Below are 26,551 nucleotides of genomic sequence, written 5' to 3'. Positions count from 1 at the left end.
TGTGGGGCGGGGTGCCCAGGGGAGAGAACCCCCACACCGGGCCGCTCCTCACACCAGCCACACACCATCAGGGGGGTTCTGAAGGAACCCCCGTTAGCCCCAGGGACATGCCAACCTCTGGCAAGTGGGGGAGGATGGGGTGGTATGTGAGTCCCAACCGACGTGCAATCAGATCTGTCATGTCACATGGGAGCTGGGGTCCAGTTCTGCTACAATTATCCACTGTGTGGCCACAGCCACCCCCCAGCCAGGCTCCCCGTTCCCCCGCCCCAATCCGCCATCCCTGTAAAACAGGGCACTGGGCCTCGGGGCTCAGGGCTCGGGGCCGCCTCAGCCCAGCTTTCCCAGGCCCTGGTGCTGACTAACGCTGGCTCCTGCACGCGGAGGTCCCGGCGGGTACCAGGCAGCACCTCAGTGGAGACGCCCCTGGCTAAGGCTTCTGTCACGCGCGGCCACGGCGACGGGATCCTGGCGGAGGGCCTCCGGCCTTCCCTGTGCCACACAAGCTACTGTCACCTCCAAGAACAACCGTGACCGCGTCTGCCGCTCGGGGCTTAACTCTGATGCTCACAGTAAGCTCTCAAACTCATCTGCAAACAAGAAACACACTTGGCAAGCTGTCAGCCGCTAGTGAAACCCAGAAAGTGACTAAAAAAGGGCCGAACCACTCCAGCACGTGACGTTTCCACCGAATAAAGACGGGGATCTGTTCTCCCAGGGCTGTACCTCAGAAGCCCCCCTGGGGAGAGATGCCGGCTCCTCCCCTTTGGGCTGCTGTAAAGGGCTTCCTCCGGGTATTAATAGCCCTCAGCTGTCCCCACAAAAGCCTCCAATTCCCTTCCCAGGGAAGGGCCACAGGCCCGGGGGACCATGAACTATGAGCCACTTTCATGTGCAGGAGGCGGCAGGATGGTGTGGGGACATCTGCCTTCCCTCTTTTTCTGCCAAGATTTATTCTGATTACCATCACTTCTGTGATAAAAACAGAAAGCAGGAGAGGAAGCCTCCAGGTTCCTGGCTCTGCTTAGTCGTGGTCGGAAGATCTCCTTTGGGGGCGGGAGGGCTCAGTCCCAGGTGGACAAGCCCTCTTCCCCAGCCACTGCTGACCGGCCCAAGGCAGGGCGTTAGTCTGGATGCCAGGCCAGCGCCAGATCCAGGGAAACCAAGGTACGCAGGGAGCACTCCTGTCCTCCCCGAGGACGGGGGCCAAATACGTGAGTTTAAGGGCTCAACAGCTAACGGCCGAGTAGAATGGGGTCTTCATGGGCCAGGTGGGGTAGGTGAGGTGAGAAAGAAAAAAAAAAAAAGGCTCCATCCCCCCACCTTCCCAGAACAGGGGAGCTGTGTGTCCTGGCTGTGCTACCGCCTGCCTCACCCTCCCTGGCTTCGTCAGGGGGAGTTGCCGACTGCTTTTCTAAATAAATGTGATTCCAAGTTCAAAGCTGAAGTCACTGACCTGGACCCAAAAGCCTTCGAGGGGAAAGGGAGGCTTCTGTGCCTGACAGTTTAATCCTGGCGTGATTTAAGCACGAACTTCTAACAAGTCCTCAGATCCCAGGACCATCTATCCATCACCAACAAGAGTATCCTGGCTGTCAGGGCTTAAGATGAATTGCTTCGATGTGGAAAAACCCCTCTGCTGACTCCAAGGGAAAAGGGTTTTCCTTTAAACCAAACAGGAGGAGACAAAGGGGGGAGGGAGGGGAATGCTGACTGATCCTGCTCAGCCAGCCATGAATGTCATTTAGCCACATTTAAAGCTGGGGGGTGGGGGGGGTCCCAAGCCCTTTGATGATTAATGTCATGTACATATTTTTTATTAGATGCCCTCTTCACTCCTTTAGAAAACATTTGAGACCCATGTCTGGCACAGAGCCATAAGTTACATAAAAACCTTCTATCCTCTTAATTTATGCTTTTAGCAGCTCCATCGTATTACCATATTAGAGAGGGTGGGGACCCACCTGACTCAGTGCAACACCTGAAACGTGGCACTCGCTCTGTGCTAAATGCAGAAATAACACAAGCTGGCATCCCAGAAGTCTCGGTGTTAATTTGAGTCCCTTTTCCCCAGCCCCCTGCAGAAAAGTTGGGGCTGTAATGCAGACACTCACTAGTCCAACCTCCTGGTGTGCTCACTGGCTGTCCCGAACCTGCACTGCCGGACCCTCGGAGACGAAGCCCACAGCTACACCTGCCGCATCCTCCTGAGGTGCCACCAACACCACCTGCCAGGTCCCATATGCAAGAAGTCAACAGCTGGTCTCATTCTATTACAGGATTCCCAGCGTCTCAGCAAGTCAGAAAACAAGCAAACAAAAAACCCAAATCAACACCGAGGTTCGCCAAGTCCAGAGAATGGAGTGGGAATTTCCTGCTTCCTTTGCCCGAGCCACAGGTCGCCTATCTGAACCAGAGGGGGGCACGGACGAGGCCGCCAGAAAGCAAGGGTGTGGGGTTCAGCCCGCTTCCTGGTGAAATTATGGTACGATACACATGAACACAAAACCACGTAAAATCCACGTTAACACTGACCATCGTCACCCACTTGAAGAGTGAAGTTCAGTAATCTCCAGAGTTCTTTGCATCCTGTAAAACCAAACTTTGGTTTTAATGGGCTAAACAATAACTCCCACCCCCCACCCTCGGCCCCTGGCAACCACCACTCTACGTTGTTTCTAGGAATCTGACTACTCTAGGGACCTCATGGGAGTGGACTCATACACGATTTATCTTTCTGTGGCCGGCCTGTTACAGTCAGCACAATATCCTCCAGGGCCTCCCACGTTATGGGTTATAGCATGTGTCAGATTTTCCTTCCTGTTTTAGGCTGAATAATAGTCCACTGCAGGTATGCACCCCATTTTGTTAATCCACTCACCCACTGGTGGACACGGGTGTGCTCCCACCTTTGTGAATGATGCTGCTATGACTATGGGTGTCGTTCCTTGCTTTTTAAAGTCAAAGATGATTTCTGAAATCAGGCCGCTATCTATCTAAAAGACGCAAAGTTGGATTTTCCTGAGCACACCATATCCCTTTTTCTTCTTCCTCTTTTTTTTTTTTTTTTTTAGTTTTGGTCTACCTAGGAACTTAAAGTCAACTTACTCCTCACACTTTCTAAACTCTTTCCAACCCACTCTGAACATGGACTTGGATTTCAAACTCATACCATGAATTCTACCTCCCAACTCCACCTGGACACTCCCCCCAACCCCCACCCGGGTCCACCGCCACAGCTGCACCTCGCCGACCCCGCTCCTGCCAATTGGACCATCTCCAGTGGCTCAAGCTCTCCCTTCCTGAGACTGTACCTCTGAGACGTTCCAACAGACCCAGGAGTTTAAACGGCCTATGAACCGTGCACTGGATCACCCCCTCCTGCCACGTGCCACCCACCCCCATGAAACGCAGCCCAGGCAGTTCGGAGGCGGGGGTGATTACGGACGTGGAACTTGGGGTCCTGACTTGACCTCCCAGAGCAGTGGAGACCTCAGCCAGACCTGGAGGGGAATCCTTTCAAAGGGATAAAGAGAGGAGGAAGGCTTCATGGTCACACTGCCAATTACCTGCTGTTTAAAAAGGCTGTTTGAGTTTAAAAGGACCAGCTTAAAAGGCTTGTAGAAAGTGGCTTTGCCTTTAGAAATCGATGTATCTCCCACCTTTTGAACCCCAGGATCAGTAAAGACCCAAAGCTTCAATACAGGGGATGCATTTAAGTAGGAACATTTTACTTATTTACTTATTTATATTAATTTTAGAGAAAGGAAAGGAGTGAGGGAGGAAGGGAGAGAAAGGGAGGGAGGGAGGAGGTGGGGAGAGAGAGAGGAACATCAATGGGAGAAACACTGATCGGCTGCCCTCAGTCTACACATCCAAACTGGGGATAGAACCTGCAACCCAGGTATGCTCCCTGATCGGGGGAGACCCGAACCCCCATCGTTCAGTGAACAGTAACTAACCGAGCCACACTGCCAGGGCTAAAGTAGGAGCATTTTAGAGGGCAGCCCATCACACTGCCCTGTCCTGGGGGCTCTCAGCCTGGCACTGGCTGCCACACTCCCTGGGCAGGGGGGGAATGAGGCAGGGGTGTTGGGCCAGTCGCACTGCTTCTCTCGGACACAGTTCATGGGACCACAGCAAGGCTCGGGAATCCACTCAAGTATTAGGGCGACCCTTCAACGGGCAATCACTGTGCTCCTAGTCCAGGGGGTGGGGGGTGGGGGGCAAGGGTGGAGGCAAAGGCCACCCACCAGAGTTCTGCCCAGGAAGCCTGCAAACTGGTACGGGACACAGAAAAGCAGGTGAGCGCTGAGAGATGTGCTGATGACGGTAAAAATAATTACACTCAGGTTCAGAGCGTCGGCATGGGCAGGGGAAGGTGCGCAGGCAAGATGCATGAGTGCCGAAGGAGGGAGCACAGCCCCATCCCGGGGACAGCACAGGCCAGACGCCCACCACCCTCAGCTCTCAGCGGGCACCACGTGAGCCTGAATCGTCACAGCCCAGAGTCCAGTCCAGTCCAGCTGTCACCCCCACGGGACGAAAGAACCCGCGTGGAGGGGTCCCGGCGACTTGTGCAGAGGAAGCGAGGCGGCTGTGGAGAGGCCTGCTGTTTGCAGGACGGACAGGATGCTGCTGTCCGAGGCATCATGCAGGCGGGGTGGGGTGAGGTGGGGGCAGGGGTTAGAAGACCACTTAGCACCAAAAGTGCTTCAGAGCTTAATTCCTTAAGCAGCCCCAGTTCCCACCGGAAGGAAAACAGTCTATTCTGACCGGCTACGAGGATGAGCGTGGTTTGGATGGGAGGCGTTTATTTTTAAAGTTTTAAAGTCATTAAGCCTAAACATTAGAAAGCTCAAGGGAGCCACGCTGGCTAGACAAAGTTGAAAACAATCAATTTCGTTTCCACCCCCCAGGGACTGAGCCTCCTGTGCCTGACATATGGCGTCTCCATCCACAAAGCAAACACCACAGGAAAAGCCTGCAGGTGGGTGTGCGAGCGGCAGGGGACCCTCTGCGAGTGGGATTCAAAGGCTCCAGCCCCCTCCCCCACATGGCATCTCTGTCCGGTGGGCCCCCACGGACCCCCCCAGAACAGTCAGGTCCTGGGTACCGGACAGGTGTCAGACACTCGAGGGACACAGAATGGATAAAGCGGGGCCCTGCCCTCCAGTTATTCAACAGTCCGGGAAGGGGCAACCGGTCAGGGACGCGGAGAGGTCACTTTAGCCTCGAGAGAGGGTCCGGACTACGACCACAACAATGTGCTTTCTGAATGGGACGACTTGGTCTCTCAACTACTGACTCCAGGAGTCGCGGCTTCGGCTGTCACTAGCACACACCGAGGGCAGGCACCTTCCCGTGGGTGACACAGATGCAGTGCCTGCCGTTAACGCGCTGCACGCTGGCGCAAGATGAAATCCCGAGGCGTCCAAGAGGTAACGTGCCTGAGACACTCAGCGCGCTGTGAGCACACAGTGAGCTCAGAACAGAGCTCACCGCACAGGAGAAAACCGCGCAGGGCGCAAGCGCAGCACATCGGTGCGTATGTACCGAGCAAACCCCCCACTCAGAGGGCAGCCCTTGGGAGGGCCCTCCCCTCATCGGCTCACTAACAGATGAAGGCAGCGGGGCCCCGAGAGGGGGTGCCCACGTCCCCCTCTGCTCAGCCGGGGCAGGGCACAGACCTTGGCCGACCCTCCCTACCGTCCTGGGGCAGGCACGAGGCACTGGAGACGAAGGTGCCCAAGGCCACAGTACGAGCAGTGAGCTCAAAGGAACCCTCTGCCTGTCCCTCCGGCCCCTGCAAGCGGGTGGGCGGGCGTGGCTTTTCTCACTCTCTGCACTTGGCTCTGTACTCCTGTCTCCCAAGCCCTCCATTACCCAGGGACTCGGCCCTCCCCCGCCCTCTGGGCAGCCCCGGCGGAGACAGCTCGGGAGCAGGAGCGAGTGTTACTTCACTGTGCCTCACAACAACCTACCACGTAAAGCTGAATGATGCACTGTGTCACCTGCTAGGACCAGTGACGCGCCAGTTTCTGGACCCCGGAAAGAATTACATGACCCAGCCTAGCCGAGTGGTGGATGGAGTGCGTCCTTATCTCTGCCCTCCCACCTGCCAGTCTCCTCCTTCCCCCTCTGGCTGCACCTTCCTGGCCACCCCACAGAGCACAGGGCAGGGGCTGAGCTCTGGCCCCCGGCCCCCAGCCGAGAAAGCAAATCTGACCACTCCCTCAGGAGCCTGGGTGGCGGCTCACATTCCCCCAGGTGTGCTGTGCCCCATCTCCTCCCACGGAGAGTGGCCCATTTGGAACACCATCCCCCTCCCTCTCTCTCTCTGCATAACCTGCTACAACCCAATCTCAAACCAACGGCATCCCTGCAGCGTACAGCAGGCAGCCTCGTGGCCCTTCTGAAACCTCCACGCCCCCTCAAAATATCACCAACAAATTCAGGATCGGGAGACGGGGGGCAGCCTCTTCAACACCCCCCTCCCCCCGTCTTGGCAGAACCCACCAACCGAAGACAGGCCCCTCGTCCTCATCGCTGTCTTTCTCCTCATCACGAGAAAAACAGGACAATTTGTCCCCGAATGCCACAGCAAAGCAGCAGAAAGCTCTGCCTTTCCGAAAGGAACAGCAAATAACAAAAACTGTTATTAGTGCTGGATCGGAGCCGCGCCAGCACGCAGCCAGCTCCTCGGAGGGGCAGGGCCTGCCCGGGCAGGTTCTTCAGAACTCCTCCGACAAACCAGTCAGAACATCAAACATGCTCCTCTTGGCACTTCACACCAAAACCCAAGGCAAAGGAGAGGCAATTTCTTTCTTTTTTTTTTAACCACTTGAGAAATCCATTTCCCATCCATTCCCCTCCCGTGGGTCACAAACAGGAGGGGTACCTCTCACCACGTCCTACCTCCCTGGCGCTCAGGGTATCGTAAGGGAAGTTGTGTTCGCAACTTCATTCACCCAGCGACGTGCTGGAGCCCCACACACCTGGCCGCTCAGTCCCGGCCACGTGGGGACAAGGCCTCACGGGGGCCACGGGGCTCCACAAAGAGCCGCAGCCTCTGCTCAGCCACGGCTTCAGCTCACGTTCTGCCGGAGGCGCCGACTCGGAGCTCCTGCCCGATGATGGGCGACTGACCCAGCTTCCCAACCCCACACAGCTTTGTAGCTCTCTTCGGTGAAGGGCTCAAAAACACCCCGCTTTTTATTTTAAACTAAAGGCTGCAAATTAATAGAAAGCTTGAGCAAAAAGTGAGAAGTAAACACGTGGCGAGGGCACCCGTATCAGACACGAGGAAGTCCAGATTTGGAAACGTGAAGATCTGGGTGGGTCTTTGGGGCCACTGTTTGGGCATTTGGGCTCAGTTTGTGCAGAACAGACCAACACAGTGGCAGCCCACAGGGACCCTGGTGGCCTCCAGGAGCAAAAGGCAAGACTCTGGAGCTGCTTCCTCTGTGCAGGCAGAGGAGGAAGTGGCAGCTCAGGGACTGAATGGAAACCCCCAGCAATTCAAGGTTGGACTTCAGGCCAGGAGGAGGGGCACACACACACACACACACACACACACACACCCCTCCTTCCTCCCCAGCCCCCTCTCCCCATCTCCTTGCTTTAAGCCTCCACGGCCTGGCCGAATGCCAGCTCTGCTCATTACCTCAGGCCCACCTTTCACCCCTCCCAGCCCTGCCATTAGCCCTGATTCTCTGCTTCCGGCTGCTCTGGGGGTGCGGGGTAAAGTCTGGGGCCAGCTGCTCCCCGGGTCCCACCCTGGGCCCAACCCCGGAAGTGCTGGCTTCAGAGGTGCCTGAAGCAATCCAGTCCTTCCTCTGGGGCTGGGCTGGTGTGAAATCGGGTTAACGAGCGGGAGCTGAGCAGGAGCCCCCGCAGAAGCGGCCCTCCTCGCCTGGCACGGCAGGCGAGGCATCTGGCTCAGGGTGCACGCCGCCTGCTGTCGTGCGGATCCTGCCAACGCCCCAGAACGGCGGCAAGCCACCCCCCTAACATGAGTGATTGTGGAGAGCGTGATTCTTAGAAAGAAGTTTCCCCAAGTGACCGAGGCCCCAAAAACGTGCCGCTCTCTGGGGCCATTTCCTTATCTCCCTCATGTAACAGGCAGCAACTCCTCCCTCACGGGAGGCTAGAGAGCTGCAGAGCGCCAGGCTCCCAGCAGGCACTGGGCAGCTTCCTCTCCACCTTGTGCCTCGGGCACAGAGCCGAGTCCCAGGGTTCTCAGCTGCCGTTCAGTAGGTCCTGACAGCTTTTCTTCTAAAAACAAAAAGGCGAGCACAGAAAGGAAAGCAAGTGCTACTGGCGGGCTCACGTCTTGCAGCAACACCTGCCCCTGGAAAGGTTTGGGGCCAGGCAGTACGTGACCAGGCGTCCCCAGCCCCGTCGGCTCCGTCCCTGGCCAGCAGGTGAGCAGCAAACGCCTTCCATTTAGTGTGGAAAACAACTCTGGCGGGCCTGAAAGCTGCCCCCCGCCCGTGGCCTGTCCGGCTGACCCAGAGCCACCACACGCAGCCCCTTGGAGCCCTGCCCGCAGCTTTCTGTAGATGTCTTCTCCCCGCAGATGCTCACGCACGTGGGGCACTGAGCACGCTGCTGTCCACGGCCCCGCGTGAGTCTCTGGGAACTCATCCCCTCTCCTCTGCCCGTGCCTTGGTCGCAGGCGTCCTCAAACTACGGCCCGCGGGCCACATGCGGGTGTTTTTGCCGTTTTGTTTTTTTTACTTCAAAATAAGGTATGTGCAGTGTGCATAGGAATTTGTTCATAGTTTTTTTTTTTTAAAACTATAGTCCGGCCCTCCAACGGTCTGAGGGACAGTGAACTGGCCCCCTGTTTAAAAAGTTTGAGGACCCCTGGTCTAGGGCCCCACCACCTGCCCTGACTCCCTCCTCCCTCCATCCATTCCAACTATGTGCACGGATGTTTTCTTCCTTAAACTTTCCCTTTTAAAGGTTCTCCAAGGACTCCGGAGGTCTTCAGGGTGAAGTTCAACTTCGTTAGCTGGGCATTCACCCCCTGGAACTCTGCCACCTTCCCAGCCTCCCGCAGTCGCTCCCCACAGCCACTCTCAAGTGACCTAATTAGTCTTCAGGCTGTTTTATGTCTCCAGGGTATGCAGGTGCTGTTCCTCTCCCAGGACACCCCATGCACCCCATTTTCTGCCAGTCTAGCTCCTTGACAATCCTTCAAGATTCGGGTCAAGGGTCACCCCGTTGAGAAAGCTCTCCACGAGCTTCGCCCGTCCACTTCCTCCTATGTCCTGTGATGTCCCCATGATGTCCCCGTGTCCTGTGCACACACAGGGTTTTAGCAGTTGGTTTACCTGGCCTCCCTCCCACCCACTAGATGTGAGCACCTCGGGCAGGAAGAACAGCCTTAAGAACAAGAGACAGAAAGAAAAAGAACCGCGTGAGCCACGCCCACCTCTCCAGGCCCCCAGCGCTTCCTCGTTTCATCACTCCACAGGAGAAAGGATGTGAGGCCGGAGCCGAGAGGAAGGAAAGAGGAAAGGAGGGGTCCACGCAGACCACTGCCCTCCTCGGGGTCACGTCCCCACACAGACTGGAAGGCTCGCTCTTGCATTTTAGACGGAAAGGCAAGCGTTCACAGGGAAGTGGGGACGGGACGCTCCTGGGTCAGGTCCATAGCAGAGGAGGGCTCCCCCATGGCTGACATGGGGAGGGGCACGGGGGTCTCTCTGGTTCTGGACCGCCCAGCTCACTGCCTTCTCTCACCAGGGCCCGCTCACCTGTGGCTGTCCTGCTGGAGATTCCAGAGCAGCATCCAACCACTCTCCAACACAAGGACGTCTGCCCAGACACACAGTAAAAACCATCTCAGCCCTTCCTCCACCCGGCAGAATCAGCCCTCAACAGGAACACAGGACCCTGCATGCCAGCAGGGGCCATCACAGTGCGCGAAGGGCTCGGTCACACGATCCAGCAGAGAACAAAAGGCCTGTAAGAACGGCGGCCTGGGCCATCAGCAGCATACGTCCTCCAAGTATTCATGCCCTTCGGCCCAGGAATTCCATGCTAGGAATTTATCCCAAGGCAATGAGAGGAGTTGAAAAACGGATGTATCCAGGTGTTCATGGCGGTCTTGGTTATCATTCTGAGACAGAAATAACAGCACCCAAGACAGTGGTACAGCCACATGAGGAAATGTCACGAACACACAGAAATCCGTACTACGAAAAAGTATTTAATGACACAGCAAAAGGGCTCACTAAAATCCATACTATGAAAGGATATTTAATGACACAGCAAAATTCCTTACTACACAGTACAAGGAAAGGAAGGTTACCATTAATAGGACTGATCTCCACACCTTGAAACACACACATACGCATGGACAAGAAGTCAGAAAGCATAAACACCAATGAATGGATTTCACCGTCTTTGTATTTCCCAATCTGCAATCAAAAATATTTTTATGATCAAGACCTTACTTTGATCCCCACCCCCCTTTCTCTTGAATCGTTCCCTCTGTATTGGCTACCCTTCTTCAGAATACAGACATAGGCTACAAAATCAAGAATATCCATCTCACATTCCTCCTCTTGAACCTTCAAAGTCAGAAACAGAGCACGCAATGCCTCCCCTGCCAATTAAATACGATGTGTTGTTATTCATAAAGCGAATTTCGGTGGTACCTGCAGACAGGGCCTAAGTGGAGTATCAGCTCCTTGACCACTGTCACACCAACCTCAGGGGACTCCACTTCCACGAACCCTCCAGGCCACACGGATGGGACAGAGCTACGTGAGTTTACTACGTTCCCACCAACAATGTACAAATGTACACTTCCTACTATTCTTCCTTTGGAACAAAAGTCTCCCATTTTTGAAACCAAGCTTGCACATTTCTAAAGATATGATTCTAATTTTTAGTAGTCAGCCCATGCTTATCTCATACAAGTGCCACACAGAGCGGACGGGTCTCAAAAACAAAGCTGAGTAGGGAAAAGGTACAGACAATGCACGGAAGTTCTACCTCGAGATATCACAGTAATGTTTGTAGGTATGTATGTACACACCCACAAACATATCTATATATCTACATCTATATCTACATCTATATATATATATAGATAAGAGGTAATATGCAAATTAGCCGGGAAGCCGTCACAGTCACGACTGGCTCAGGAGGAGGCTGCGCGCGCAGATGGGCCTGGAGCAGAGACACAGCACGCAGGGGGGCCGCCCTCGCTGGGAGACAGTGCACCCGCAGTCCCGCCCTCCTCTGCACATGAGCTGCAGAGGAAACACCTTTTCTTTCAGCTCATTGGCTAAGCTCCCTGTACACTGTACGCCGCTCACAGTGTTCTTGGTAACTTGGGTAATAAGAATCCAAGAATGTGATCTAGGGTTTTTCCACCTCACTCCTGGAGGAAAAAAATGAAGGTCCGCTGCTGGAGGGACTAAGAAATGTCATATCCTGCCCTAGCCGGTTTTGCTCAGTGGATAGAGCCTTGGCCTGCGGACCGCAGGGTCCGGGTTCGATTCTGATCAAGGGCATGTACCTAGGTTGCAAGCTCCTCCCTGGCTGGGGCCAAGGTCGGGGCTCATGAAGGAGGCAACCGATCGAAGTGTCCCTCTCACATTGGTGTTTCTCTGTCTTTCCCTCTCTCTTCCACGCTCTCTAAAAATCAATGGAAAAATATCCTCAGGTAAGGATAAAAAAAAAAGAAATATCATATCCTATGAAAAAGACATCTTGAAAATGCCTAAAGAAAGTTGTCATTTTTTCGTGGTGAAGGGACTGGAGTCCGTGTTGATGAAAACACCTGGGTGGCTGTGGTGGCATCAGCAGCGGGGTGATGGGGGTGGTGCCTTCCCCTGACCAGCCAGTCGCCTCCCACAGAGGGAGGCCAGACTGCAGCTTAGGCCCGCTCCCCGAATTTCGTGCACCGGGCCTCTAGTATGTTCATATTCATTTGAATGACAGATACACAGGTGTTCATGATAAACACTGGTGCTGATTTATTTTTAATTCTTCAAAGCAATGAAGGAAAATACAGATTACAGAAGACAAAGCAACCCCAGACTATTTATCCTGCTGTTTCTTCTGAGATAAAGAACAATATTTGGGGGGAGGGCATAGGGGGAGAATGAGGGACATCTGTAATACTCTCAACAATAAAAAATTTTAAAAACCCAATGAAAACCATCGTATCAGCTAATAATAACAGCTAACATGTAATAAAAGCATACTAAGTGCCCCCTAGAAAGGAACAATATTTTGGGTCTGCTGTGCCTTCTAACCACAGTGAGAGACGAGAAGTCAGAAGAGCCAAGTTCAAGGAACTCATAAAACAAAACTTCCTGGCCGAAACCGGTTTGGCTCAGAGGACAGAGCGTCGGCCTGTGGACTGAAGGGTCCCGGGTTCGATTCCGGTCAGGGGCATGTACCTTGGTTGCGGGCACATCCCTGGTGGGGGGTGTGCAGGAGGCAGCTGGTCGATGTTTCTAACTCTCTATCCCTCTCCCTTCCTCTCTGTAAAAAATCAATAAAATATATTAAAAAACAAAAACAAAAAAACCCCACAAAACTCCCAGGAGGTGATCATAACTCTACATCTTGGCCAGCTCTGGTCACTGTGGGGCAGTAGGATATCGGACTCCCAGGGCCCAGCCTCTTCCTGACAAATGAGAACTCAGAGGCCCAGAGAAGGAACGCACCTGCCCCAGGGCAGAGGAGGTGTGTTTCTGCTGTACGTGATGCAGACGAGCCCCTGGGGAGAACTGCGCTCTCCGCCCTGGAACTGGAGGAAGACGCCTCTTTCAGACATCACTAGGCACGCTCTGTAGCCCGGGGTTGCCACGTGAGGGTGCAGCAGCATCCTCTGCAGGGCTTCTGACGGAGGCAGGACCTCCACAGCAGGTCTCGGGAGGGGCTGGTTAGAGACGCAGGTGCAGACGTGTTTCTAACAAGTTCCCTACTGCTGGGCTGGGCTCGGCTGGGAACCCCCCTTTGAGAACCACTACTCTAGCCCACTGATTCCCGGCACAGTAGGAAGGACGGTGAGACTCAACAGCTGGGGAGCTTCTGAAAATGCAGAGTCCTGGCCCCAACCCCAGAGGAGTCCGAGCCCCAGGCCAGGAGAAGGCCTGAGATGCTGGCTGAGACACCGGCGGTCAGACTGAGCCTGGCCTGTGCCTCTCACCCACCTTCTGTCTTCTGAAAAGGGTCAAGGACAAGGTCTCCACAGGCTTTCAGAGGCAAAACACGTAAGCTCCTTGCGAAACGAGCCCACGCTGTGCGAGGGAGACCCTGGCCTTCCTGACTGCTCCGGCCCCACGGTGCCTCAGGAAAGTCGGCCAGGGGGAGAACCGCTGCCTGGCAAACAAGGCCCAGGGCTGGATTCCGTGACCTCGACGGGCCTGACTGAAAAGCCAGGGGCAGGAGGGAGTCCCCCTCTACTTGGGGGTGACCGCTCACCCTCCCTGGTCAGAGGAAGGCAAGTTTTGTCTCACTTCATCCAAGCCCTCACACCAGGGGACGCAGGGCAGCACTCCTTTGGAAAACTTGCTTGAATGCCGCTGGGCAATAACGACCAATTATGCTTCTGCTACAATGTCAGGTGGGAGGGAAAAAGGCAGGATATGCGATTGTATGTAAGGCACGACCACAGCGGCGTGAAACAAAAACTATTCACGGGAACACTGGGAGGAAACGCTAACACGGCTCCCGCGGATTGTCTTTCAGTGTGGGAGAAAGAATGGTGGGTCTTTTTTCTTGCTACCTGTTTGTTTTCCAAGCAGTTTATAAAAAGCACGTCTTACTGATAGCCGTGGTCGGCGAACTGCGGCTCGCGAGCCACATGCGGCTCTTTGGCCCCTTGAGTGTGGCTCTTCCACAAAATACCACGGCCTGGGCGAGTCTATTTTGAAGAAGTGGCGTTAGAAGAAGTTTAAGTGTAAAAAATTTGGCTCTCCAAAGAAATTTCAATCGTTGTGCTGTTGATATTTGGCTCTGTTGACTAGTGAGTTTGCCGACCACTGACTTATAGGACCAGAACTTTATTTTATAATAAATCGGAAGGAAGAACACACACAGCTCAACCCTGCCCACGCCTACCCGTGTCAGCCCAGAGGCAAGCGTCCTGCGGCGTTGTCCGCGGGAGCAGGACGGAGGGCAAGGGCTTCAGCAAACATTTACACTGGGCGCCGGGCGGAGGCTGCCACGCACACCAGCCCTGCCCTCAGCGCAGAGGCCAGCAGTGCGGACGCCGCGCTAGGAGGCCGGGTCCTTCCTTCCCCCACGATTCCCTCTGGGCCCCGAGGGCGGACTGGCCAGCTCTTCCTCCCTGACGTGGTTCCCGTGCCCCGGAGCTCCACACAGCCCCCCAAGAGCAGCCAACGGCCTGCAACTCGACCAGGTCCCAAGCGGTGCCGAGCCCCCTGGGCCAGCCTAGACCTGCCCGGCGGGGCTGCTGAGCCCAGCGGCGTGCCCCCTCCTCAGCCAGCGAGAGCAGAGGCCGGCCTGGGCACGGCCACGCAGCCTGCGCCAGCGCCTGACTGCCCGGGCCGCTCACGGAGCCTCCGAAACCGCACCTCCACGGGAGGCCCTCCCCGCTGCCACCAGGGAGAGGCGACGACCTCCAGCGACACCTGAGGCGGGAGGCCTGCCCGCCACGAGCGCCACGCTGACATCTCTCCCTGGTGCGGATTCACCTGGAACCAGGAGAAACAGGCCTTCACCCCGGCAACTGGGCCGAGTGCTGACTGTGACAGACGAGGACAGGACTGTCTTGTGCCTCCAGGCCTTCCTCCACCTCAACACCTTTCCTCCTGCTTCCTTCCCCTAATCCTCCTCCAAACTTGGAAACTCAGTTGCCCACCATCAGTCCCCTCAGGTGCCATTTCCTCCAAGAAGCCTTCCCACATGCCCCCCACGCAGCCTGAGTGAGGGTTCTTGTCTATCGCACTCACTGTTGGCACCATCCGCTCCCCCGGCTCTGGCACACAGCCTCAGAAGCACCTGCTTACCACGAAGGGTGCCCGCAGCCAGGGATCAAGCCCCTCCACGCCCAGGCCCAGGCCCAGGCTCAATGGCAGCACCACCGCCTCTGCCCAGCGTCCCCTGCCCGTGGCTGTCCCACGGGCAGCACGAGCTGAAACCCACCAGCCGGGGGCATGCCCGGCCCTCAGTGTGGCTCCCCTCAAGACAAAGAAACGAAGCCACTTCAGCCCCACAGTCCCCGCTCTCCCAGGCCCTGCCCTGCCTCCCGGCCCCTCCTCAGAGCAGCGGGCACTTCTAACTGAAAGGATGGGGCTGGTTATAAGCCTCCCAGAGGCTGCTCGGAGTCACGGTGCTGTGCGGCCGACAGGCCACGGGATGAGCACAGCTGCGGGCCGAGAACGGGGCTCGCCGGCAGAGTCTGGCCCAGGATCTCAGTGAAGCCTCGGCATGAATCTGGGACTTGATGAGCTCTGAGTGGTTCTTTTTCTTTTTTTTTTTATAATATATTTTATTGATTTTTTACAGAGAGGAAGGGAGAGGGATAGAGAGTTAGAAACATCGATGAGAGAGAAATATCAATCAGCTGCCTCCTGCACACCCCCCCTGGGAATGTGCCCACAACCAAGGTACGTGCCCTTGACCGGAATCGAACCTGGGACCCTTCAGTCCGCAGGCTCTATCCACTTAGCCAAACCGGTTTCAGCTCTGAGTGGTTCTTAAACTCCCTGGGGTCCCAGGAACCCACAGAAATGCCCTGAAGGGAGAGGGGACTGAGCAGAAAGCACCAGGGGCCCCCACCCCCCCAAGTCAATCAGAGTCATTGGGTGTCACCTGAGACCTTAAAAAAACTCATAGGGGGGGAAGTTTCAGTGCTCAGAAAAGGTTTGAAAACCAGGGCCCTGCGGGGCAGTTTCGGTCCATATGGCATCAGTGCTGGCCCTATAAAGACCACAAATATCAGAGCTTTCACCCCACCTTCCCAAGGCTGGGGTGGGGATTTTAACAGCCCTTCCCCATCAGGTCCTCCTGCCACGGACTATCTGCTAACGAGGCGCGGTGAGCACGGACCAGTGGGCACGCCACACGGTGCACTCCAGCGCTCCCGTCTGCACGCTGGAGGCTCGCCGATTACAGCCTGACCCAACATGACCCTTCTGTGGCCCCGTATCTCCTTCAACCCCTTGAACTGCTGCCGTACAAAGACTGGCTGAGCTGTGGGTGATAACCACATCAGGGTGCCCCTCCCGGGGCCCAGGCCAGCCACTCCCCGGGCGACGGGTGCTTGGGGCCACAGTGGCGACCCGAGGCTCATCTATCTCTGGGGCCCTCCCAGCGCCAGACCCGATGCCTCGCACGCCGCTCCAAGGACATTCCCTGGACAAAAGCAAAGCAGGTCAACATCTGACCCTCCTCACAATGCAAAAAACAGATGCAAGTGAAAAAACACACCAACTGTCAGCCAGCAGATGCCTGACCGTGAACAGCATTTCCTCCGGGCTTCCTGTGGGGAAACCGTCAGGGCGGCGACGCGGCCAGGGGCGCGGACCTCCCGGGGAGCGGGGAGCTGCCCTTACCTGGTAGTAGGTCTTGATGTTTCTCACCAGGACGGTCAGGTTCTGAATGCGGAGGTTCACGTCGTTGTTCACGTGCTGGTTGATGCGCTGATTCGTAGGCCTGGGGTCTCTAGGGGAGGAAACACGAGAATGGAAATGGCGTCCCCCCAGCACTGACCGCACCTCCCTTCCCGGCGCTGGGCAGCCCTCTCCAAGCCTAGGGGAGTGTGGGGGGGCTATTCCCAGTGTGGCTCCAGTCAAACCCCAATTCTGCCACTGCTGAGCTGCAGACCTGAGCCGCGACACACATCACTCCCATGAGCCCCCACCCTCCTCAGGCCCTTAATCAATGGCATTTCCATTCCATTCCATTCCCACTCCCACTGCTAGCAGCACCCCTAAACCACCACCAAATGCAGTGCAGACCCAGAGAGTTACAGTGTAAAAATCAATGGCCCCTAGCCCCGGATATATTTCAAGATGAAAAGCTGAACACACGAAAATATACGAATCATCAAGAAAGAAAAAAGGGGGAAAATGGTACGTGTTCTGACTTCAATCAGTAAGAATCATTCATGTTCTACTCCACAGGGGTTCCCTTCCTGTCACCTCATGCTGATGATCCTGCCTGTGGTTTTACGTTCTCGGGACAGGCTCCCACCGGGACAAACGGACATCAGTCCGCGGCTCTATCCGGGGTACACCGCGGCCTACGAGAAATGCTAACCGTGGAGAGACAGGTGGTGCCTGTGGGAAACCCCCACAGCGTCATTTATTTTCCACTCTCGGGCACAAGTCCGGTCTGGCCATGATGAAAGCAGTCATCTGAATCCAGTGACTTATAATCGCACTCGTCTCTATCTGTACAGGATACGCCTCACAATTCTCTGTTTAAAAAAAAAAAAAGTGCCGAAACCGATTTGGCTCAGTGGATAGAGCGTCGGCCTGTGGACTGAAAGGTCCCAGGTTCGGTTCTGGTCAAGGGCATGTACCTTGGTTGCGGGCACATCCCCAGTAGGGGGTGTGCAGGAGGCAGCTGGTCGATGTTTCTCTCTCATCGATGTTTCTGACTCTCTATCCCTCTCTCTTCCTCACTGTAATAAATCAATAAAAAAAAAAAAGGTTTCCTATCTGAAGAGAACAGACATAATAGGACAATTTAGCTGCCACCTCTCCTGCTTTTCATAACAAAGCCCTCCCCCACGCGTTCCTGTCCCAAGACACAGGAGGGGTGTCTAATTCAAATGAGGGCTGTCTTCACGGTTTCATCTGTCACCCGAGCCCTGTGCTGAGGGCGCTGAGCCTCCTGGGAGCTGGTGTGATGGAGGAGAGACAGGCCTCTTCCTCTTTTGGGCAGTAACCCGCCCCCCTCGATAAATGAAGGGGGGGTTGGGAAGGTATGGAAATCAATCTCCATGACACTCGGCTCATTTGAAGTCAATAATTAATACAAAATTGACAAACAGAAAAAAAAAAAATCTACAAGTAGAAGTCATTTCAAATGTCACTGGGAGAACAATGAAGAAAAACAAACTCTTGGATTTTGACAGAGCCTGAAGGTAATAGGGACTGAGACTACACTGTGGCTGGGTGAAGTGATGACAGAAGCTGCCCTTCACTCTGTGAGGCCGAGTTCACAGCGGGGGACTTGAGCACCACAGTTACCCAAAATGTAAATGAGGCCCCAGTGAGGATCTGCGCGAAGAAAGAGAATGTAGCAGGTGCTACTTGGCCAGCCTGTGAACCTTACCATGGAGGAGATGACAGTCATGAACTGACCAGCCTAGCCAGAGGTGGGGAACTGGCTACATGAACTGAGGAACTGTGCCGAAGCAATGGAACTGCGGGTGGGACTAGCCTCACTGCAGCCTTCCTCTGTTACCTGGGATGAAGCTATTAAGATAACCAACAGGCATGTAAATGCCATGGGACGTATCACTCCCCGGATTGAACGTACCCCTGCTTATGTCATCACGGCGCTGGATCAGAGAAGAGTTCTACAGATGAAAGAACACAGAGGAGCCCTCGCTGGCTTGGCTCAGTGGACAGAGCGTCGGCCTGCGAACTGAAAGGGCCCAGGTTCGATTCCCGTCAAGGGCACATGCCCGCGTTGTGGGCTCGATCCCCAGTGGGGGACTTGCAGGAGGCAGCCGATCCATGACTCTCTCACATTATGGATGTTTCTATCTCTCCCTCTTCCTTCCTCTCGGAAATCAATTAAAAAATATATTTGGGGGTGGGGGGTGGAAATAGAGGAGAAGAAAAAGATTCTCAAGGAAAAATCTGAGAAGGACGGGAGCAATGAAGGGCAGCTGGGGAGGTGGCAGAGCCTGCCAACCTTCTGGCTGAAGGGAAGGAATTGTCTTCCATTTGGACAATCTTTCCTGCGCTGGTTCTTCCAGAAGTCCTAACATGGCACCAGTTTAATTTTTAAAATTTTTTTAACTTAATTAAATTCGGCCATGAATATTTGATAGCTGTACTATGAGCACTGTGTGCATCTGAACCCCTTTACGCATTACATGCAATACTCAGCCAGGGATTGTATGCAGTCATCCTATAGCCCCTAAAACAGTCGGTGGGTACCGCGGGGAAGCCAGAGGGCCTTTCCAACGGTCATGTGACAACATTTTTTTACTGTCTCCACGCAGCAACAGAGTCTGGCCAGCCTACACGTTACATGTCCCTCATGAAGCCGTTCATGTGTGCATGAAGAAAAGAAAAAAAAAGGTTAACGGTTCCGCGGAAATTAATTTAGGAATAGAGGAGACGTTCAGAATGGAAACGGCAACGGCACTTTTAGCTGCAGAAGTGCACCTAGCATCACAAAATAATTTACCTTGAAGATGCAAGTCTCCCTTGACGACGGTGCATTAAAAGACAACGAGCCATTTCACAGAGGGACAAATGTGCTTCGTAACACCGCAGAACGTGAGAGAACATGCAAGGCGTTTTCTGTTTTGTCGTTGCTGTCGCCTCAGCTTTCATTTAAGTCAGACGGGGACCGCCCAGGAGTGCAGGGGGCCAAAGGGCCTCAGCACGCACGGGGACGCTCGCTGCCCCTAGAGGACGCTCCGCGCACCTGGGCTGGGCCTGGGCTCTGACCGGGCCTGCTTCTCCCATCCGTGCTGAAGAGCGGTAGCTCACTGAAACGGCACTCCAAAAGCGCCCTGACGTTTCCTATACGAGCAAGCGAACTAATTCTCACGATCGTGAATACTCCCTCCTTTAAGGCCCTCAGGGTAAAGAAAGGTTATTAGGAACCAAATCAAAACAAGCCGACTATGGTGTGTTCCCCCTCTGCCCCGGACTGGGTAACCCCCTCCGCTCCGTGCTGCGGGAGATACATCAAGGGCTGCTGATTCCAATTTGGGTCATATCAAAAGTGTCCACTCTCTCAAGTACACACACACACACACACACACACACAGTTCTGGGCCTCACTCTAATGACAATGATGAATGACATTTGTTGGGCATTTTCTATACACATGATCTTTTTCAATCCTCTCCAAATCTATAAAGTACCATCCCCTTCTGACAGATCAGGAAATGGAGGCATCGAGAGTTTAAGTAAGGAATTGGCTCAAAGTAAAAAAAAAAAAAAACACTAGTGAGTGGCAGAGGGGGTTTTTGAACTTGGCCTGCCTGATGCTAGAATCAAAGCTCTTAGTTAATTTTCCTACGAGACAGTGAAAAATGTGTCCAACGTGAATCAGACACCTTCCTTCCCCTTGGGGACCAGCGGGTACCCAGAGACTGCATTTACAGAGGAGCTATTCAGCAGCTTTCCCATGCATCTCCATCCACGCCACTCAATGCCTCACTTCCATTCAGGAATTCTCCTAGACCTGGGCCTCCCCTGAAAGCTGAGCTCACAGGGCTTTTCCTGCTTCCCGGCGGCGCTGATGTCAGCTCACCGGGAGGCCGGGGCCGCAGCCTTCTTCAGTTGCCAGAGACAATGCCCAGGTGCAGTCACGTGAGCCCCAGACAGCCTCCATATGGCTCCGAAGTGTCAGGTAACATGCCTCTTGTCTGCGCTCCAGCAAGCCCGTTAGCATACTGCTCTCTTCTCTGGTCCTCCCATCCCGGGGAGAATGGATCAAAGCAGGTGAACAGCACCCAGTGCAAGCTCCCAGCATGGGTGGTAAAGCAGAACAGCCTTACCTGCTGGGTAGCTGACATTTCTCCATTTGTCAGAAGTGAAAACAGAGGCTTGGCTTAAGTACAGTGTCAGATGTGGGGCTAGGACATGCCCCCCCCCCGCCCCCATCTCACTGGGAGAGGGCTAAGGCTAAGAATTATCAGCAATCTAGGAGACGAACAATGTGGGAGAAAGACTGAAGGAAAAACCCCAACTCATGTCCTTCCTGGATTAAGACAGTATATACATAATGGACACGAACACCTTCTAAATGGCGGGCGCCGTGCTAAATGCTCACGCATCATCTCATTTAACCCTCACGACCATCTCTTAAGGGAGGCACTTTAGTGCCCATTTCATAGATGAGGAAACTGAGGGGATACGTGCCATGCCCAGGGTCAGGCAGCCAGGATGAGAGCTTACCTGGACTTCAAACCCAGGCTGGCTCCCTCTATGTTGACACTGGGGCTGGAATTTTTTTTTTTTTTTTTTTTTTGTAACGGAGGGAATTTTTACATAGAGTAAAATGCACGTATCTTAAGTTACAGCTTGAGGAGTTAAAAAATGAAACATACTCCAGTCATTATACAGAAAGCTTCTACCCGTCCCAGTTTTCCTCTACCCCCTGGGTTCCAGGCAACCCCCACCACTTCCAAAGGCTACTAATGTCCTCACTCCTGCACCTGGAGCGGGTCATTCTCGTCACCCTGTCCACAGGTACACTGCTGCCGGCGCACTCTCTCCTGATTTCCTCGTCCTGCGAAGCCACCCCAACGGCTCCCCTGTGGTCCCTTCCCTGTGCCGGGCCCTGACCAGAAAGGCCCAGAAGCCCTGACTGCGGCCAGGCCCGAACTCGTCAGCTCTCACTTCTAGACTGGTTACCTTGGCGAATCGCTGAGGAGAAAACAGCATTTCAAATTTTCAAGGGGAGGCGAGAAGCCCTACAAACTGAATTTAGCCGATGAGCTGGCATTTCTCAAAGGAACGTCCAACAAGCTTTCCTGATTTACAAGCAAGTGCTAAAAGCGTCAGGAATTCCAAAGGTCAGGGAAGAAAGAGAAACCACCCCCCGGCTTTTGTTCTCCCTCTGCCTGGGTGTGAAAGCTGAATGAAAAGGCTGGCGATACTGCTGATTTTTTTTTAATAAACCGTCTCGGGCTTGGGTAAGGACAGGTTGAAGTTTCACTGGCCACCGCGCCAATGGAACCCAGTGATTGTGGGGTGTCCAGAACTCGACTCTACCACCGGACAACCCAAGAAAACGCACTGTCGTCAGCGTTCTGGGGGAAGTGCCGCCAAAGCTAACTGGTCTGTCGCTTAGAATCTAATCAAACACAGGATCCGTACGACTGAAGAAACCCCATTAGAACGGAAGCGTCTCTCCCACAGCCTGATTCCACACGACTTATTAAAACAAAAGGAGCAATGTTCTTGGGGGATTTCTCAAAACAGATCTTTGTAGGTTAAGTCTACTTAAATCACTTTCTGAATATGCCAAAGCTAACTCCTCCTCCTCCCGCGGGGGCCGCGAAGGAAGCGGATTCTCCTTAGCTAAAGGGTTTAGGCTCAGGTCTGACACTTGGCTGCAGGTGAGCAGGTGGGATTGATCCACAGAGAACAGGGGGATGTTTGCTTTTCCTTCCAGAGTCTAAGCATCAATGCCACCGACACTAAGTTCCAGCATCGGCCCTGCAGTTTCTGAGTTACAAACAGTGCAGCGGGAGGAGCCAGCACCTACGTGCGCAGGCTGTCAGCCAGAGGCTCTGCAGAGCTCAGCGACCAGAAAGGATGTGGTCGCACAGACTCGCTAACAAGCAGAGAACTCCCATCAAGACCCTGTTGAAGATGCACGCTCCAAATCGGACCCACGGCATTCTGACTCCCGGCGCCACTCCTTCACACAGTGACCTTCAATCCAGGTCCCGGGAAGCGGCTTCACCGACCACCCGTGCTATGGGGCCACGGAACGTGGAAGACGAAATGAAAGAGGGCTCCGAGGTACAGGCGTCCTAACCAAGAGTGAAACCTTAAGTCACTCACAGATGCTCCCGACCCACCCCTGACACTTCCTGTAACCAGACACTGTCCGTTACACTTCCCTGATCTCTAAATACATATATATTTTTTTAATTTCGTTTCTTCAATCACATTAAGTGCTTTGACGTTAACGGCACCGTCTACATCAAGGATCTGGCAGTCCTTCAATCCCACATTTCCTTCATCAAACAAGCTGCCGACCTTGCACCGACCTGGAGTTCTTCTTACCCAACGCGGATGGCGGCAAAGGGGCACCTTAGGCTGAGATGCCATTGGCCCCACGTGCAGAGAGCCCTCCCATAGCAACCTCAGGTTCCGTCCATTTCTACAACCTTAAACCAGACCCCCTGAGCGCAGTTTCTGTCCTCCGTCCCGGCCGCGGAGACCACTTACATTTGCAACATGACTTGGTTCAAAAAGACGCCGTCCGCTAAGTCCATGTACAGAGTCAGGTGGTCGTGGCTGCTGCTTCCAAACGGGCCCAAAGTTTTTACCTGCGAGGAGGGGGGACGTGGAGAGAGAGAGAGAGAGGCAGGAAACGTTACCCCACACGCGCACATTCGGAGCTCTCCAGGGCAAAGGCGGGGCGGGCCCGGGTGGGCTGAGGGGGTCACCCAACCCCGACCCACGCGGCCGGAGGCACCAAGCCCACCCGTCCCCGGGGCCCGTCTCCCCGCCCCGCTCCAGGCAACAGACGCGAGACAGCAGGAGGCAAACTTCCTCGCCACTTTTCTCCAGCGCCCCAGAACGGGGGGCGGGGGGGGGGGAAATAAAAAGTAAAAAAGGGACTTTTCAACCAATTTCTCACGTCTCTGATCGACTGGAAATCGCTGCACCCCACCGCAGCCCGGACACGTTTCCCCTCGGAGGCCCCCCCCCTTCCCCCAGCCCCACCGGTCACCGCCATTCACCGGCGGGTCTCGGGTTCAAAAACTACACGAGGATATGCTGGGGGAAAGCCACCGGGGCCGGGGTGAGCACTCGGACCCCGTCCGCTCCAGCACCGGCAGCCCAGCGCCCCGGCGGGAACAGGTGTACCCACTCCCAGGGCCGCGAGCGCTCCGGGGTCCTGCACCGGGCGCGCCGCTGCAGCGTGGGAAACGCCTCGGGACCCCGGGACACGGACCCCGACCCCAGCCCGGAACACCTGCTAAGACCCCCCGAAACGTGGGGCTGCCCGGGGCCGGCCGGGCCGGGTGCGTGGCGACCGCAGGCGGGCGGGAGAGCAGCCGGTGCACTAACAATGGGGCGGGGAGCCGGGCGCACTCACCCAAGTCACCAGCGGGCTCTGCAGGAAGAGCTCCATGAGCTCGGAGACCGTAACGTCCATCCCGAGGCTCCCCCCGTCCTCGCCGCGCCCGTCGCCTCCGCTTCCCGAGTTCATCGCGCCGCGTCCGCGGAGCGGCTCCGGCGGCGGCCGGCGGCCCGGGGCTACGGCGGCTCGCGCCGGGAGACAAAGGCGGGGCGCGAGCCCACGTTCCACGGCGGCGGCGGCACCGCGCCCCGCCCGGGGCCAGGGAAGGGGAGGGCCGGCCTCTGGGGAGGAACAATACGGGGCGGCCCCGCCCCTCGGCTGCCCTAGGCGGCCGGTGCGCCGCCTCGCGGTGCTCGGACCCGGATCCGGTTCCCTCCGGGCCGAGTTGAGCGGAGCTGGGCGCGGGGAAGGGAAGGGGCGGCGGCCCGCACGTGCGTGGCGGTAGGTGGGTTCTCTTAGGCGGGTCCCGGCCGCCCGCACGTGGGTTCGCCGCGGCGCGCCGACGCCGAGCTCAGCCTCCGCGCGCTCGGGGCCCCAGCACGTGGCGCCTCCCTGCGCGCGTGCGTCTTCGTGAGGCCCCAGCGCAGCACCCCCCCAGAGCGCGCGGGCGCCGGCCCCCGCCCGTGCCTCCCGGGTGCGTGCGGGGGACCGAGCCGTCCTGCCTCCCGAGGTCGCCCCCGCCTGGCCGACCCTGAGACTGCGGGCCCCAGGCAGGTGCGGAGAGCCGCAGCCCTGGTACCACCCCGAGGCCCCCTGGGCGCCAGTGATGGGAGAGCCAAGCCCGCGCCTCACGCGCCGGGGTGGGTCTCGCAGGCAGATGGGGCGCGGGCCCGGAGGTTAAAGGAGGAAACTTGGGAGTTCCAGCGGTCGCCAACCTTTCGGACCATAGGAGCGTGACCTCTTTCTCACCGCAGTGCCACCTCCTGGGCTGTCAGCCTTCTAGAAGTTCCTGTAGGAAGCCGGTAATGTGGCCACATGGACCGGGGCCAGGCCCAACTGTGACACCACTTCCCCTGCCCCCCAGCACCGCTGCCACTTTGCCAGAGAGGAGCCAAATTCCGGACTTCAAGTTGGGGGACATAGCAGCAGCCTGGTGGCAAGCGACGGGAAAAAGGACAAGGGCCCCAACTGAATGGAAAGCAAAGGCCCAGTCCTCCCTGCTCAATCAGCTGCAGCCCTTCTTTGCCGCCTCACCATAATTCAGTCATTCAAAGCACTTGATACGGTTTAACTAATCTAATTATCACGTGTTACCCCACCAGTGCGGGGTTGACCTGAAGCGCCTACCGTGCTAGGCAAGTATACCATAGGCACTAAATGGCTGCCGGTGGTTAGTAATTAGAAAGTTGGCTGTCAAGTTAGGGCTGCGGCATCTGCCGGCGAAATGTGGCATTGCAGCCGAGTTTTGTCGCACCTTGTTGGACCGGCAAGGAGGTGTGTGGTCCCAGGAGCCTAATGGGCAGTTAGGGTTTCCTAAAGAGAAGGTGTGGAAGTCAGAGTGACAGAAAAGAAAGTGGGGGACTGCACAGGAACTAAAACTTCGAGCCTATGTGGTTTCCTTGGGCACCAGAAACTCAGTAATTCCTTAATTCAATAGCCCGTTTCGTAAAATCGGTTAGAAAATGGGTAGAAGGTGTATCCACACTCATCTTTATTTAGAAGGCCTGTTCTGTAAAGTAAGGGATGCCCGTATGGCCAGAATTTTTTTCACATTGACCTTAATTCTTTTGGAAAGAGGAGGGAGGGATTTTCAGAAGTTTTTTATTTTATTTTACCATCATACATACACAGGACAAAAGCTTTCTACCAGTCTGTGGTGAGGCTTCCTGCCGTGGTGAGAGAATTTGTCCCTGGTTGACAGTCCCTAGGCTGCAGCCAGGTCAGGAATTGGTTTTGGGGTCAGATCGCTGCTGTTTCTTGATTCATGATCACTGATGTTTCAGCAGTTCAGATGGAGACCCTACCTCACATTCAGAAGGAGCTGACTCAGCATCCTTTACTTGGTTATGTACACTGAATGGTGCCCATGTGTTGGAAGGTTTCAAATAGCTGGATGACCAGGACAAGTTCTTTGAGAGGAAGGGAGAGGGAGAGTTAGATCAATGAGAAACATGGATCGGCTGCCTCCTGCACACTCCCTACCAGGCATGGAGCCGGAAACCCAGGCACATGCCCTGACCTGGAATTGAACCAGCAACCTCCCAGTGCACAGGTTGATGCTCAACTGAGTCACACCAGCCAGGGCGACAACTTACCTCTTAAAAGTCACTTAATCGCTAAAGTCAGAATAAAAACATTTTCCCTATATGACTTTATAATTTTGAGGTTGAAAGTGATGCATGTAAAAGGGCTTATAATCATCTTTCTCATCTTCTCCCTCTTCTACCACTACTTTAATAAGAATTATTTCCCCCTAAGTCTCTATATCCAGTTGGGACATACACTTTAGGGAACAAACACACATATCATACGCTAATCACTAAGCAGTGGCCCTCCATCCCGCCCACCTCTGCATAAAATAAAATTTATCTGCTTTATACGTTGCTTCCTAAACAGAAGCAGTATTGTAATTTTAATC

At 55.2% G+C, this 26,551-nt stretch overlaps 2 protein-coding genes and 1 pseudogene across 4 annotated transcripts in view; 1 reads left to right on the top strand and 2 right to left on the bottom strand.

The window, feature by feature from the left end:
* The window catches only part of CCDC88C (coiled-coil domain containing 88C), a 112,089-nt gene extending 88,023 nt beyond the window's left edge, over positions 1-24,066 (bottom strand). Inside the window, exons 1-3 of the mRNA XM_054715455.1 lie at positions 23,989-24,066; positions 23,112-23,212; positions 16,560-16,668 (exon numbers count right to left, since the gene is read on the bottom strand). Coding sequence (XP_054571430.1) covers positions 16,560-16,668; positions 23,112-23,212; positions 23,989-24,048 — 270 coding nt within the window. The 5' untranslated portion in view covers positions 24,049-24,066. The remainder of the gene's footprint in view (positions 1-16,559; positions 16,669-23,111; positions 23,213-23,988) is intronic.
* LOC103292251 (V-type proton ATPase subunit D-like) lies at positions 17,258-21,516 on the top strand (annotated as a pseudogene).
* A 1,676-nt stretch (positions 24,067-25,742) lies between the features above and the next one.
* Positions 25,743-26,551, bottom strand: part of PPP4R3A (protein phosphatase 4 regulatory subunit 3A) — a 42,492-nt gene continuing 41,683 nt past the window's right edge. For all 3 annotated transcript variants that reach the window (XM_028155918.2, XM_028155920.2, XM_054715826.1), the window contains exon 15: positions 25,743-26,042. In XM_028155918.2, the coding sequence (XP_028011719.2) occupies positions 25,902-26,042 (141 nt within the window). In that variant the 3' untranslated portion in view covers positions 25,743-25,901. The remainder of the gene's footprint in view (positions 26,043-26,551) is intronic.

Source organism: Eptesicus fuscus, chromosome 5 (genome assembly GCF_027574615.1).
Source record: "Eptesicus fuscus isolate TK198812 chromosome 5, DD_ASM_mEF_20220401, whole genome shotgun sequence".
Taxonomy (NCBI): Eukaryota; Metazoa; Chordata; class Mammalia; order Chiroptera; family Vespertilionidae; genus Eptesicus; species Eptesicus fuscus.
This window is presented reverse-complemented; position numbering and strand designations above follow the sequence as displayed.